A 15,000-nucleotide genomic window follows, 5' to 3' on the forward strand; every position below is an offset into this window, starting at 1 on the left:
ACATGGCACTACAGGGACAGCCCTTCTCTCTGATATGAAAGCCATGCTGCGGAGCGAGTCTCAGATTCACTGGCTGGGGCGGCAGGAAGGCGGCGGCGGCGCACAGCGAGCTAGCTAGGCCTTTGGGACAAGGGAATAAGGCATCTGATGCATTTCACTAGATGTCATCACAATACATTAATACGTGATGGCTGCTGTGGCTGCGCGGGAGTGCTACTGTGAATATGAGATGGCTGAGTGGGAGTGTTCCTGTGAATATGAGATGGCTAAGTGGGACTGTTCCTGTGAATATGAGATGGCTAAGTGGGAGTGCTACTGTGAATATGAGATGGCTGAGTGGGAGTGTTCCTGTGAATATGAGATGGCTAAGTGGGAGTGTTCCTGTGAATATGAGATGGCTAAGTGGGAGTGTTCCTGTGAATATGAGATGGATAAGTGGGAGTGCTACTGTGAATATGAGATGGCTGAGTGGGAGTGTTCCTGTGAATATGAGATGGCTAAGTGGGAGTGTTCCTGTGAATATGAGATGGCTAAGTGGGAGTGTTCCTGTGAATATGAGATGGCTAAGTGGGAGTGCTACTGTGAATATGAGATGGCTGAGTGGGAGTGTTCCTGTGAATATGAGATGGCTAAGTGGGAGTGTTCCTGTGAATATGAGATGGCTAAGTGGGAGTGTTCCTGTGAATATGAGATGGCTAAGTGGGAGTGTTCCTGTGAATATGAGATGGATAAGTGGGAGTGTTCCTGTGAATATGAGATGGCTGCTGTGGCTGAGTGGGAGTGCTCCTGTGAATATGAGATGGTTGCTGTGGCTAAGTGGGAGTGCTCCTGTGAATATGAGATGGCTGCTGTGGCTAAGTGGGAGTGTTCCTGTGAATATGAGATGGCTACTGTGGCTAAGTGGGAGTGCTCCTGTGAATATGAGATGGCTGAGTGGGAGTGTTCCTGTGAATATGAGATGGCTAAGTGGGAGTGTTCCTGTGAATATGAGATGGTTGCTGTGGCTTAGTGGGAGTGCTCCTGTGAATATGAGATGGTTGCTGTGGCTAAGTGGGAGTGCTCCTGTGAATATGAGATGGCTGCTGTGGCTAAGTGGGAGTGTTCCTGTGAATATGAGATGGCCACTGTGGCTAAGTGGGAGTGCTCCTGTGAATATGAGATGGCTGAGTGGGAGTGTTCCTGTGAATATGAGATGGCTAAGTGGGAGTGTTCCTGTGAATATGAGATGGTTGCTGTGGCTTAGTGGGAGTGCTACTGTGAATATGAGATGGCTGATGTGGCTGAGTGGGAGTGTTCCTGTGCTCTCTTTCCATTTACTTCCCCCACTAACTAGGCCGTATAGAGCAGCTGTCTTGGCCAGATCTCTCCCATCAAAAAAATAGTTTATTAACCTCAAATGATTTCCTGCTAAAAATTATGAAAAATACTCACTGCTGATTTGGACCCATAATAGCATAAATATTCAGAGGGATTTAACTACAGATAAAAACATGCTAATTGATATCATGATTCATGGTAGGATATTGTCTGTACCAGTGTTCCTCAAGCCTAGTCCTGCTCTAGATAGACATAGTCCCCCTCCCCAGTAGCTGCTAATGGTCGGTGTGACATTTTGGACAAGTAGTGCATTTAAAGGGAAAAGGGTGTCATTAGAGAAGTAGTGCATTTAAAGGGAAAAGGGTGTCATTAGAGAAGTAGTGCATTTAAAGGGAAAAGGGTGTCATTAGATTAGAGTCATTAGAGACTTTGACTATCCCCTTAAATGTTTCTTATTGGACAAGTTCAGGTAGTCAGTCCCTCACAGTCTCAGTCTGTTTTTTTTTGCTGTTTTTTAAAACTCTGTTTTCACCCCAATTTCGTGGAATCCAATTGGTAGTTACAGTCTTGTCTCATCGCTGCAAATCCCGTACGGACTCAGGAGAGGAAAACACGGAGAGCCGTGCGTCCCCCAAAACACGACACACCATCCTCCTGATTCCTGCTTACAAGCAAAAACTAAAGCAGGAAGTACCAGTTACTCGCTCAATATGGAAGTGTTCAGATGACGCAGATGCTAAAGCTACAGGACTGTTTTGCTAGCACAGACTGGAATATGTTCTGGGATCCATACAATGGCATTGAGGAATACATCACATCAGTCACCGGCTTTATCAATAAGTGCATTGACGACGTCGTCCCCATAGCAACCGTACGTACACATCCCAACTAGAAGCCATGGATTACAGGCAACATCCACATCGAGCTAAAGGCTAGAGCTGCCGCTCTTAAGGAGCGTTACACTAATCTGTAAGCTTATAAGAAATCCCGTTAAGCCCTCAGACGAACCATCAAACAGACAAAGTGTCAATACAGGAATAAGATTGAATCCTACTACAACGACTCTGGTGCCCGTTGGATGTAGCAGGGCTTGAAAACTATTACTGACTACAAAGAGAAACCCAGACGCGAGCTGCCCAGTGACGCAACCCTACCAGACGAGTTAGATGCCTTTTATACTGGCTTCGAGGCAAACAACACTGAAGCAATCATGAGAGTACCAGCTGTTCTCGATCACACTTTCCGTAGCCGATGTGAGCAAGACCTTTAAACAGGTCAACATTCACAAGGCCGCAGGGCCAGACAGATTACCAGGACGGGTACTCAGAGCATTCGCAGACCAACTGGCAAGTGTTTTCACTGACATTTTCAACCTCCCTGACCGAGTCTGTAATACCTACATGTTTCAAGCAGACCACCATACTCCGTGCCAAAGGATGTGAAGGTACCCTTCTTAAATGACTAGCACTCACGTCGATAGCCATGAAGTGCTTTGAAAAGCATGGCTCATATCAACATCATCATCCCGGAAACCCTAGACCCACTCCAATTTGCATACCGCCCCATACCACCTCAATTGCACTCCACACTGCCCTTTCCCACCTGGACAAAAGGAACACCTGTGTGAGAATGCTGTTCATTGACTACAGCTCAGCTCTCAACACCATAGTGCCCACGAAGCTCATCACTAAGCTAAGAACTCTGGGACTAAACACCCCCCTCTGCAACTGGATCCTGGTCTTCCTGACAGGCCGCCCCCAGGTGGTAAGGGTAGGCAACAACACATCTGCCACGCTGATCCTCAACACTGGAGCTCCCCAGGGGTGCGTGCTCAGTCCCCTCCTGTACTCCCTGTTCACCTACGACTGCGTGGACAAGCACGACTCCAACACCATAATTTAGTTTGCTGACGACATAACAGTGATAGGCCTGATCATCGACAACGATGAGACAGCCTATAGGGAGGAGGTCAGAGACCTGGCTGTGTGATGCCAGGACAACAACCTCTCCCTCAATGTGAGCAAGACTAAAGAGCTGATCGTGGACTACAGGAAAAGACAGGCCGAACAGGCCCCCATTAACATTGACGGGGCTGTAGTGGAACGGGTTAAGAGTTTCAAGTTTCTTGGCGTCCACATCACCAACAAACTGTCAAGGTCAAAACACACCAAGACAGTCGTGAAGAGGAGCACGACATAGGCTTTTCTCAGGAGACTGGAAAGATTTGGTCCCCAGATCCTCAAAGTTCCACAGCAGCACCATCGAGATTCTGACCGGTTGTAACACCGCCTAGTATGGCAACTGTTTGGTATCCGACTGTAAGGACACTACAGAGGGTAGTGCGTACGGCTCAATACATCACTGGGGCCAAGCTTCCGGTTATCCAGGACCTCTATACTAGAGGAAGAGTCCCCAAAAATTGTCAAAGTCACCCAAGTCATAAACTGTTCTCACTGCTACCGCACAGCAAGAGGTACCGGAGTTCCAAGCCAAGGTCCAAAAGGCTTCTTAACAGCTTCTACCCCCCCAAGCCATAAGACTGCTGAACAATTAATCAAATGGCCACCCAAACGATTCACATTGACCCCCCCCCCCTGTTTTTACACTGCTGCTACTCGCTGTTTATTATCTATGCATAGGCACTTTACCTCTACCTACATGTACAAATTACCTCGACTAACCTGTGCCCTCTGCACATTGACTCGGTATCGGTACCTCCTATAAATAGCCTCTTATTGTCTCACTATTTATTACATTTTTTTACTTTAGTTCACTTAGCAAATATTTTCTTAACTCTATTTTTTTGAATTGCATTGCTGTTTAAAAGCTTGTAAGTAAGCGTGAATTTAATGAACGAGACCATGTTGACTCACCTGCCGTCAAAGAGGTTAGCCCCGGGGATGACGTGTGTGCTGTCCCGTCCCACCAGGAAGCGAACACGGTCGTAGAAGGACTGCAGATTGTTCTGGGTGGAGGAGAGCTGTGTCTCCTGGATGATGTCCAGGGGGTCTGGAGAGCCTACGCATAGACCCGTGGTGTGGCACGACGCCTGCAGACAACAGTCAGGGTCCATACAGTCCACCAAACCATCTGCAGGGGGAACGTAGACAGGCAGGCATAAGCAAATACACACCCTTTAAAGACTACTTCAGCACCTACATGTACTCACAATCACGTCTTAGTGAAACGATTCATCGTCGTGAAACTAGACACTGTGTAAATCCCAGTGGTCAATGTTATCCCCCGTCACATCTCTACAACTCGACGCTTCCTGACAACATGGATATACTCAATCCTCCTTTGGCTCTTTCTGACAACAACTTCCACAGGCTTTCATAGCGAGAGTGAGCTGGGTTAGAGGCTATCTGAGGGGTAGAGCCTATCTGAGGGGTAGAGGCTATCTGAGGGGTAGAGGCTATCTGAGGGGTAGAGACTGTCTGAGTGATAGAGGCTGTCTGAGTGGTAGAGGCTATCTGAGGGGTAGAGGCTATCTGAGGGGTAGAGGCTATCTGAGGGGTAGAGGCTATCTGAGGGGTAGAGGCTATCTGAGTGGTAGAGGCTGTCTGAGGGGTAGAGGCTATCTGAGTGGTAGAGGCTATCTGAGTGGTAGAGGCTATCTGAGTGGTAGAGGCTATCTGAGGGGTAGAGGCTGTCTGAGTGGTAGAGGCTGTCTGAGTGGTAGAGTCTGTCTGATAGAGGCTGAGTGGTAGAGGGGAAGAGGCTGTCTGATAGAGGCTGGGTGGTAGAGGGGTAGAGGCTGTCTGATAGAGGCTGGGTGGTAGAGGCTGTCTGATAGAGTCTGACTGGTAGAGGGGTAGAGGCTGTATGATAGAACCCGGTAGCCCTGGTTTATAACCAAGTTATCATCAACGTGGTACTGGTACCCCGGGTATATAACCAAGTTATCATCAACATGGTACTGGTACCCCGGGTTTATAACCAAGTTATCATCAACGTGGTACTGGTACCCCGGGTTTATAACCAAGTTATCATCAACGTGGTACTGGTACCCCAGGTTTATAACCAAGTTATCATCAACGTGGTACTGGTACCCCAGGTATATAACCAAGTTATCATCAACGTGGTACTGGTACCCCGGGTTTATAACCAAGTTATCATCAACGTGGTACTGGTACCCCGGGTTTATAACCAAGTTATCATCAACGTGGTAATGGTACCCCGGGTTTATAACCAAGTTATCATCAACGTGGTACTGGTACCCCTGGTTTATAACCAAGTTATCATCAACGTGGTACTGGTACCCCGGGTTTATAACCAAGTTATCATCAACGTGGTACTGGTACCCCAGGTTTATAACCAAGTTATCATCAACGTGGTACTGGTACCCCAGGTTTATAACCAAGTTATCATCAACGTGGTACTGTTACCCCGGGTTTATAACCAAGTTATCATCAACGTGGTACTGGTACCCCGGGTTTATAACCAAGTTATCATCAACGTGGTACTGTTACCCCGGGTTTATAACCAAGTTATCATCAACGTGGTACTGGTACCCCAGGTTTATAACCAAGTTATCATCAACGTGGTACTGGTACCCCCAAGTTATCATCAACGGTTTATAACCAAGTTATCATCAACGTGGTACTGGTACCCCTGGTTTATAACCAAGTTATCATCAACGTGGTACTGGTACCCCTGGTTTATAACCAAGTTATCATCAACGTGGTACTGGTACCCCTGGTTTATAACCAAGTTATCATCAACGTGGTACTGGTACCCCTGGTTTATAACCAAGTTATCATCAACGTGGTACTGGTACCCCGGGTTTATAACCAAGTTATCATCAACGTGGTACTGGTACCCCAAGTTATCATCAACGTTACTGGTACCCCAGGTTTATAACCAAGTTATCATCAACGTGGTACTGGTACCCCAGGTTTATAACCAAGTTATCATCAACGTGGTACTGGTACCCCAGGTTTATAACCAAGTTATCATCAACGTGGTACTGGTACCCCGGGTTTATAACCAAGTTATCATCAACGTGGTACTGGTACCGGTTTATAACTTATCATCAACGGTACTGGTACCCGGGTTTATAACCAAGTTATCATCAACGTGGTACTGGTACCCCGGGTTTATAACCAAGTTATCATCAACGTGGTACTGGTACCCCGGGTTTATAACCAAGTTATCATCAACGTGGTACTGTTACCCCGGGTTTATAACCAAGTTATCATCAACGTGGTACTGGTACCCCGGGTTTATAACCAAGTTATCATCAACGTTACCCCGGGTTTATAACCAAGTTATCATCAACGTGGTACTGTTACCCCGGTTTATAACCAAGTTATCATCAACGTGGTACTGGTACTGTTACCCCTGTTACCCCGGTTTATAACCAAGTTATCATCAACGTGGTACTGTTACCCCAGGTTTATAACCAAGTTATCATCAACGTGGTACTGGTACCCCAGGTTTATAACCAAGTTATCATCAACGTGGTACTGGTACCCCAGGTTTATAACCAAGTTATCATCAACGTGGTACTGGTACCCCAGGTTTATAACCAAGTTATCATCAACGTGGTACTGGTACCCCAGGTTTATAACCAAGTTATCATCAACGTGGTACTGGTATAACCATCAACGGGTTTATAACCAAGTTATCATCAACGTGGTACTGGTACCCCAGGTTTATAACCAAGTTATCATCAACGTGGTACTGGTACCCCGGGTTTATAACCAAGTTATCATCAACGTGGTACTGGTACCCCGGGTTTATAACCAAGTTATCATCAACGTGGTACTGGTACCCCTGGTTTATAACCAAGTTATCATCAACGTGGTACTGGTACCCCAGGTTTATAACCAAGTTATCATCAACGTGGTACTGGTACCCCAGGTTTATAACCAAGTTATCATCAACGTGGTACTGGTACCCCTGGTTTATAACCAAGTTATCATCAACGTGGTACTGGTACCCCGGGTTTATAACCAAGTTATCATCCCTCATCGGGTATTTATTCCTTGTTATGTTATTTTTCTATTATTTCCAATGATTTAAATCTCTTTATTGTTGGGAAGGGCCTGTAAGTAACTTCACTGTTAGTCCACATATGTTGTTTATGAAGAATGTGACAAATACATTTGATTTGATTTAATTTGCAAAATAATTTGACTTTGACAGAGACACTCACATCAAACCAGCGCTGCATTTACTTCCTGTCTGTGTGTTAGCGCTGGATTTACTTCCTGTCTGTGTGTTAGCGCTGGATTTACTTCCTGTCTGTGTGTTAGCTCTGTGGTTTACTTCCAGTCTGTGTGTTAGCTCTGCACTTTACTTCCTGTCTGTGTGTTAGCACTGCATTTTACACCCTGTCTGTGTGTTAGCTCTATGGTTTACTTCCTGTCTGTGTGTTAGCTCTGCACTTTACTTCCTGTCTGTGTGTTAGCTCTGCATTTACTTCCTGTCTGTGTGTTAGCGCTGCACTTTACTTCCTGTCTGTGTGTTAGCACTGCATTTTACTTCCTGTCTGTGTGTTAGCTCTGTGGTTTACTTCCTGTCTGTGTGTTAGCTCTGTGGTTTACTTCCTGTCTGTGTGTTAGCTCTGTGGTTTACTTCCTGTCTGTGTGTTAGCTCTGCACTTTACTTCCTGTCTGTGTGTTAGCTCTGCACTTTACTTCCTGTCTGTGTGTTAGCTCTGTGGTTTACTTCCTGTCTGTGTGTTAGCTCTGTGGTTTACTTCCTGTCTGTGTGTTAGCTCTGTAGTTTACTTCCTGTCTGTGTGTTAGCTCTGCACTTTACTTCCTGTCTGTGTGTTAGCTCTGCACTTTACTTCCTGTCTGTGTGTTAGCTCTGCACTTTACTTCCTGTCTGTGTGTTAGCTCTGTGGTTTACTTCCTGTCTGTGTGTTAGCTCTGTAGTTTACTTCCTGTTAACTAGGTCATCAACACTTTGTTGCTCTCCACTTCCAGGAGCTCCTATCCCCCCATACCTATATCCTAGCCAGATACAAATAATAATACCTTCTTCCTCACTTCCTGTCTGCCTGGCTCAATTCCCTGGTAGCTAGACTGGTATTACAGCCCTCTCTTTTCTGCCATTGAGGCAGTGGGTACAGCCTTGGGCATGATAGTCATGCAGGGCCCATGCAGTGTTATAGGTAGAAACTAGTCAATATATCCTAGACAACAGCACTTTTATCCCAAGTGACTAACAGTCATAGGTGTTTTCATATCGCTGGCTCCAGTGGGAATCAATGCAAACACCACGATCTACCGACTGAGTCACACACAGCACTGCATTTCTCTGCAGTTGTAGAGTGTCTGGGTTATAATAACACGGCTGGCTAAATCAGGGTTGTATCTGGGTTATAATAACACGGCTGGCTAAATCAGGGTTGTATCTGGGTCATTACACGGCTGGCTAAATCAGGGTTGTATCTGGGTTATAATAACACGGCTGGCTAAATCAGGGTTGTATCTGGGTCATTACATGGCTGGTGGAATCAGGGCTGTATCTGGGTCATTACATGGCTAAATCAGGGTTGTATCTGGGTCATTACATGGCTGGTGGAATCAGGGCTGTATCTGGGTCATTACATGGCTAAATCAGGGCTGTATCTGAGTCATTACATGGCTAAATCAGGGCTGTATCTGGGTCATTACATGGCTAAATCAGGGCTGTATCTGGGTCATTACATGGCTGGTGGAATCAGGGCTGTATCTGGGTCATTACATGGCTAAATCAGGGTTGTATCTGGGTCTTTACATGGCTAATCAGGCTTGTATCTGGGTCTTTACATGGCTAAATCAGGGCTGTATATGGGTCATTACATGGCTAAATCAGGGCTGTATCTGGGTCATTACATGGCTAAATCAGGGCTGTATCTGGGTCATTACATGGCTGGTGGAATCAGGGCTGTATCTGGGTCATTACATGGCTGAATCAGGGTTGTATCTGGGTCATTACATGGCTAAATCAGGGTTGTATCTGGGTCATTACATGGCTAAATCAGGGCTGTATCTGGGTCATTACATGGCTAAATCAGGGTTGTATCTGGGTCATTACATGGCTAAATCAGGGTTGTATCTGGGTCATTACATGGCTAAATCAGGGTTGTATCTGGGTCATTACATGGCTTGTGGAATCAGGGCTGTATCTGGGTCATTACATGGCTAAATCAGGGTTGTATCTGGGTCATTACATGGCTAAATCAGGTTTGTATCTGGGTCTTTACATGGCTAATCAGGCTTGTATCTGGGTCTTTACATGGCTAAATCAGGGCTGTATCTGGGTTATTACATGGCTAAATCAGGGCTGTATATGGGTCATTACATGGCTAAATCAGGGCTGTATCTGGGTCATTACATGGCTAAATCAAGGCTATATCTGGGTCATTACATGGCTAAATCAGGGTTGTATCTGGGTCATTACATGGCTGAATCAGGGTTGTATCTGGGTCATTACATGGCTAAATCAGGGCTGTATCTGGGTCATTACATGGCTAAATCAGGGCTGTATCTGGGTCATTACATGGCTAAATCAAGGCTATATCTGGGTCATTACATGGCTAATTCAGGGCTGTATCTGGGTCATTACATGGCTGGTGGATTCAGGGCACGTCTCCAACGTGTTTTCCCGAAGGCCTTGGTTCTCCTGCTGTTTGTGAGGTGTGCCTGGCTATGCCCTGGGATGATTAGAGGGCCCGATGGGGCCTAGCAAAGAGGTCTGTACTGGGGAGGTTCAGAGCCCGGTGGGGGCTGACACTCTGGGGCTCAGACATGCCCACTCTGGGGCTCAGACACAGCTTCCTGTGTACGTGTAACTACATATCAACTCACAGCCCACTACTAATTCTCACCAGGACAGCGTGTCGCTGTTCTTTGTTTCTAAGAAGCCAGGTTCTAAGTGTACAGGCCTGTCTGGAGGCTTTCAGAGGTCTGGGTAGACATCCAGTTCCAACTCACAGTAGAGAGACTGGTTGTTATTGCTCTACAGTACCAGTGGAGGTACCGTGGGGCGTTGTGCCGGGTTAGGGAGGGTTTGGCCGGCAGGGCCGGGCGCAGTGCACGCTGACACGGTGTACAGTGTTTCCTCCGACACATTGGTGCTGCTGGCTTCCGGTTTGGATGGGCGCTGTGTCAAGAAGCAGTGCGGCTTGGCACTGGGTGCTAATAGTAGGAGTTAAGCTATGGTGTTATAGTATAGTCATTGGTGTTATAGTGTTATAGTATAGTCATTGGTGTTAGTCTATGGTGTTATAGTATAGTCATTGGTGTTAGTCTATGGTGTTATAGTATAGTCATTGGTGTTATAGTGTTATAGTATAGTCATTGGTGTTAGTCTATGGTGTTATAGTATAGGCATTGGTGTTAGTCTATGGTATTATAGTGTAGTCATTGGTGTTAGTCTATGGTGTTATAGTATAGTCATTGGTGTTAGTCTATGGTGTTATAGTATAGTCATTGGTGTTAGTCTATGGTATTATAGTACAGTCATTGGTGTTAGGCTACAGTGTTATAGTGTATTTATTGTTATTAATCGAAATCTAGTTTACAATTTACCTCCATCGTTGTCCTTTCTGTCACTGCAGGCCGTCTCCATGGACGTGTCACATCCTGTTCCTCTCCAGCCAAGCTGACACACACAGTACCAGCCGTTATTACCCAGGGTACACCTGCCGTTCCCGTTACACAGACTAGGGCAGCCCTCTGTTAGAGAGACATACAAGTACACCGTTAGACACAGAGCACACATGTTGACACAGAATATCAACTAATTATAGCAAAGTTTAACAACAAAACACACGGATGGACAGATGAAAAACTAAGAAGAGAATGAAAAACATAGGAGACAATAGAAGGAGACAATATGAGACAATAGAAGGAGAACATACATTTAATATATATATATACATATATATATAGTGCATTCAGAAAATATCAGACTCCTTGACTTTTTCCACATTTTGCTACGTTACAGCCTTATTCTGAAAATTGACTTTTTTTCCTATTCAATCTACACACAATCACAATGGATTGACCACAGGTGGATTCCAATCAAGTTGCAGAAACATCTCCAGGATGATCAATGGAAACAAGATGCACCTGAGATCAATTTACAGTCTCATAGGGTCTGAATACTTATGTAATTTTTTATTTATTTTTTAACCTGTTTTTGCTTTGTCATTATGAAGTATTGTGATGTCATTGTGGGGTATTGTGATGACATTATGGAGTATTGTGATGTCATTATGGGGTATTGTGATGTCATTATGGGGTATTATGATGACATTATGGACTATTGTGATGTCATTATGGACTATTGTGATGTCATTATGGACTATTGTGATGTCATTATGGGGTATTGTGATGACATTATGGACTATTGTGATGTCATTATGGACTATTGTGATGTCATTATGGACTATTGTGATGTCATTATGGGGTATTGTGATGTCATTATGGGGTATTGTGATGTCATTGTGGGGTATTGTGTGTAGATTGATAAGGGAAAAAATATTTAACACATTTTAGAATAAGGCTGTAAAGTATCAAAATGTGGAAAAAGTCAAGGGGTCTGAATACTTTCCTGTAGAAGAAGACAATAGAAGAAGACAATAGAAGAAGACAATAGAAGAAGACCATAGAATATGACAATAGAAGAAGACAATAGAAGATGACAATAGAAGTTTGAAGAGTAGTTTTGTTTCTCTGTTCTTTTGTCTGTTTGTTCATTCATTTGACAGAGACCATGTTTGTTTATTCAAATGACAGGAATGATGTACAACAGACATTTCTCCATAGCTGATTCTCATCTGCAGTCCCTCAAATGAGTTTGTTGTGGCTGATGCTCCGTATTCCCCAGCTAGAGTATTTTTTACATCGATCCTAAGGACACTTAAAGATTTTAAAGTGGTACGATACCGTAGCAGCTATAACCATTGATTTGGTACACCTGGACTGACGATTCTCACATCCCCCAGCAGCAGCACAATCAGGAAATAGGGGATTCTCCTCTTCTAACTCATTACTACAGACTCTTTTATTATGCCTCTGTCCCAAAAGGCACCCTATTCACAAAATAGTGCACTACTTTAGACCAAAGTAGTGCATTATATTGGGAACATGGTGCTATTTTGGACGTTCCTTATATATATCATTGCTACAAATACTGGCTTATCAGAGCTATATTCTGCATCACAAAACGCTTTATGTGAACGATAATATCCAATGCCGTCCATTGAAATATCATTATATTATTATAATATCATATTATATATTATATTATATAATATATTATATTATATCATTATATTACAGCGGTCAATAACTAATAACTAAATACTCACAGCGAAGCTATTGGCATTCACTCTTTTTATTGTTATTTTTACATTTTTAATGGTCTAAAATACTGTCACCAATTAGCCTACAGGTGGTGCTCTTAAAATACTGTCACCAATTAGCCTACAGGTGGTGCTTTTAAAATACTGTTACCAATTAGCCTACAGGTGGTGCTCTTAAAATACTGTCACCAATTAGCCTACAGGTGGTGCTCTTAAAATACTGTCACCAATTAGCCTACAGGTGGTGCTCTTAAAATACTGTCACCAATTAGCCTACAGGTGGTGCTCTTAAAATACTGTCACCAATTAGCCTACAGGTGGTGCTCTTAAAATACTGTCACCAATTAGCCTACAGGTGGTGCTCTTAAAATACTGTCACCAATTAGCCTACAGGTGGTGCTCTTAAAATACTGTCACCAATTAGCCTACAGGTGGTGCTCTTAAAATACTGTCACCAATTAGCCTACAGGGGGTGCTCTTAAAATACTGTCACCAATTAGCCTACAGGTGGTGCTCTTAAAATACTGTCACCAATTAGCCTACAGGTGGTGCTCTTAAAATACTGTCACCAATTAGCCTACAGGTGGTGCTCTTAAAATACTGTCACCAATTAGCCTACAGGTGGTGCTCTTAAAATACTGTCACCAATTAGCCTACAGGTGGTGCTCTTAAAATACTGTCACCAATTAGCCTACAGGTGGTGCTCTTAAAATACTGTCACCAATTAGCCTACAGGTGGTGCTCTTAAAATACTGTCACCAATTAGCCTACAGGTGGTGCTCTTAAAATACTGTCACCAATTAGCCTACAGGTGGTGCTCTTAAAACACTGTCACCAATTAGCCTACAGGTGGTGCTCTTAAAATACTGTCACCAATTAGCCTACAGGTGGTGCTTTTAAAATACTGTTACCAATTAGCCTACAGGTGGTGCTCTTAAAATACTGTCACCAATTAGCCTACAGGTGGTGCTCTTAAAATACTGTCACCAATTAGCCTACAGGTGGTGCTCTTAAAATACTGTCACCAATTAGCCTACAGGTGGTGCTCTTAAAATACTGTCACCAATTAGCCTACAGGTGGTGCACTTAAAATACTGTCACCAATTAGCCTACAGGTGGTGCTCTTAAAATACTGTCACCAATTAGCCTACAGGTGGTGCTCTTAAAACACTGTCACCAATTAGCCTACAGGTGGTGCTCTTAAAATACTGTCACCAATTAGCCTACAGGTGGTGCTTTTAAAATACTGTTACCAATTAGCCTACAGGTGGTGCTCTTAAAATACTGTCACCAATTAGCCTACAGGTGGTGCTCTTAAAATACTGTCACCAATTAGCCTACAGGTGGTGCTCTTAAAATACTGTCACCAATTAGCCTACAGGTGGTGCTCTTAAAATACTGTCACCAATTAGCCTACAGGTGGTGCTCTTAAAATACTGTCACCAATTAGCCTACAGGTGGTGCTCTTAAAACACTGTCACCAATTAGCCTACAGGTGGTGCTCTTAAAATACTGTCACCAATTAGCCTACAGGTGGTGCTTTTAAAATACTGTTACCAATTAGCCTACAGGTGGTGCTCTTAAAATACTGTCACCAATTAGCCTACAGGTGGTGCTCTTAAAATACTGTCACCAATTAGCCTACAGGTGGTGCTCTTAAAATACTGTCACCAATTAGCCTACAGGTGGTGCTCTTAAAATACTGTCACCAATTAGCCTACAGGTGGTGCTCTTAAAATACTGTCACCAATTAGCCTACAGGTGGTGCTCTTAAAATACTGTCACCAATTAGCCTACAGGTGGTGCTCTTAAAATACTGTCACCAATTAGCCTACAGGTGGTGCTCTTAAAATACTGTCACCAATTAGCCTACAGGTGGTGCTCTTAAAATACTGTCACCAATTAGCCTACAGGTGGTGCTCTTAAAATACTGTCACCAATTAGCCTACAGGTGGTGCTCTTAAAATACTGTCACCAATTAGCCTACAGGTGGTGCTCTTAAAATACTGTCACCAATTAGCCTACAGGTGGTGCTCTTAAAATACTGTCACCAATTAGCCTACAGGTGGTGCTCTTAAAACACTGTCACCAATTAGCCTACAGGTGGTGCTCTTAAAATACTGTCACCAATTAGCCTACAGGTGGTGCTTTTAAAATACTGTTACCAATTAGCCTACAGGTGGTGCTCTTAAAATACTGTCAACTCATTATTTACCTACGTATGTAACACTGAAGCTCAACATCATCTGTGATCATCTTGTCCTCCTGAACCATATGTCAGATATCATCTCCTCCTGAACCATAGGTCAGATATCTTCTCCTCCTGAACCGTATGTCAGATATCATCTCCTCCTGAACCGTAGGTCAGATAT

The 15,000-nt window shown here is 44.1% G+C and overlaps 1 protein-coding gene across 1 annotated transcript in view; it reads right to left on the bottom strand.

Moving 5' to 3' along the window:
- Positions 1 to 15,000, bottom strand: part of tenm4 (teneurin transmembrane protein 4) — a 484,585-nt gene that overhangs the window by 188,327 nt on the left and 281,258 nt on the right. Inside the window, exons 13-14 of the mRNA XM_046293604.1 lie at positions 10,848 to 10,994; positions 4,191 to 4,407 (exon numbers count right to left, since the gene is read on the bottom strand). Coding sequence (XP_046149560.1) covers positions 4,191 to 4,407; positions 10,848 to 10,994 — 364 coding nt within the window. The remainder of the gene's footprint in view (positions 1 to 4,190; positions 4,408 to 10,847; positions 10,995 to 15,000) is intronic.

This window comes from Oncorhynchus gorbuscha, linkage group LG13 (genome assembly GCF_021184085.1).
Source record: "Oncorhynchus gorbuscha isolate QuinsamMale2020 ecotype Even-year linkage group LG13, OgorEven_v1.0, whole genome shotgun sequence".
Classification (NCBI taxonomy): domain Eukaryota; kingdom Metazoa; phylum Chordata; class Actinopteri; order Salmoniformes; family Salmonidae; genus Oncorhynchus; species Oncorhynchus gorbuscha.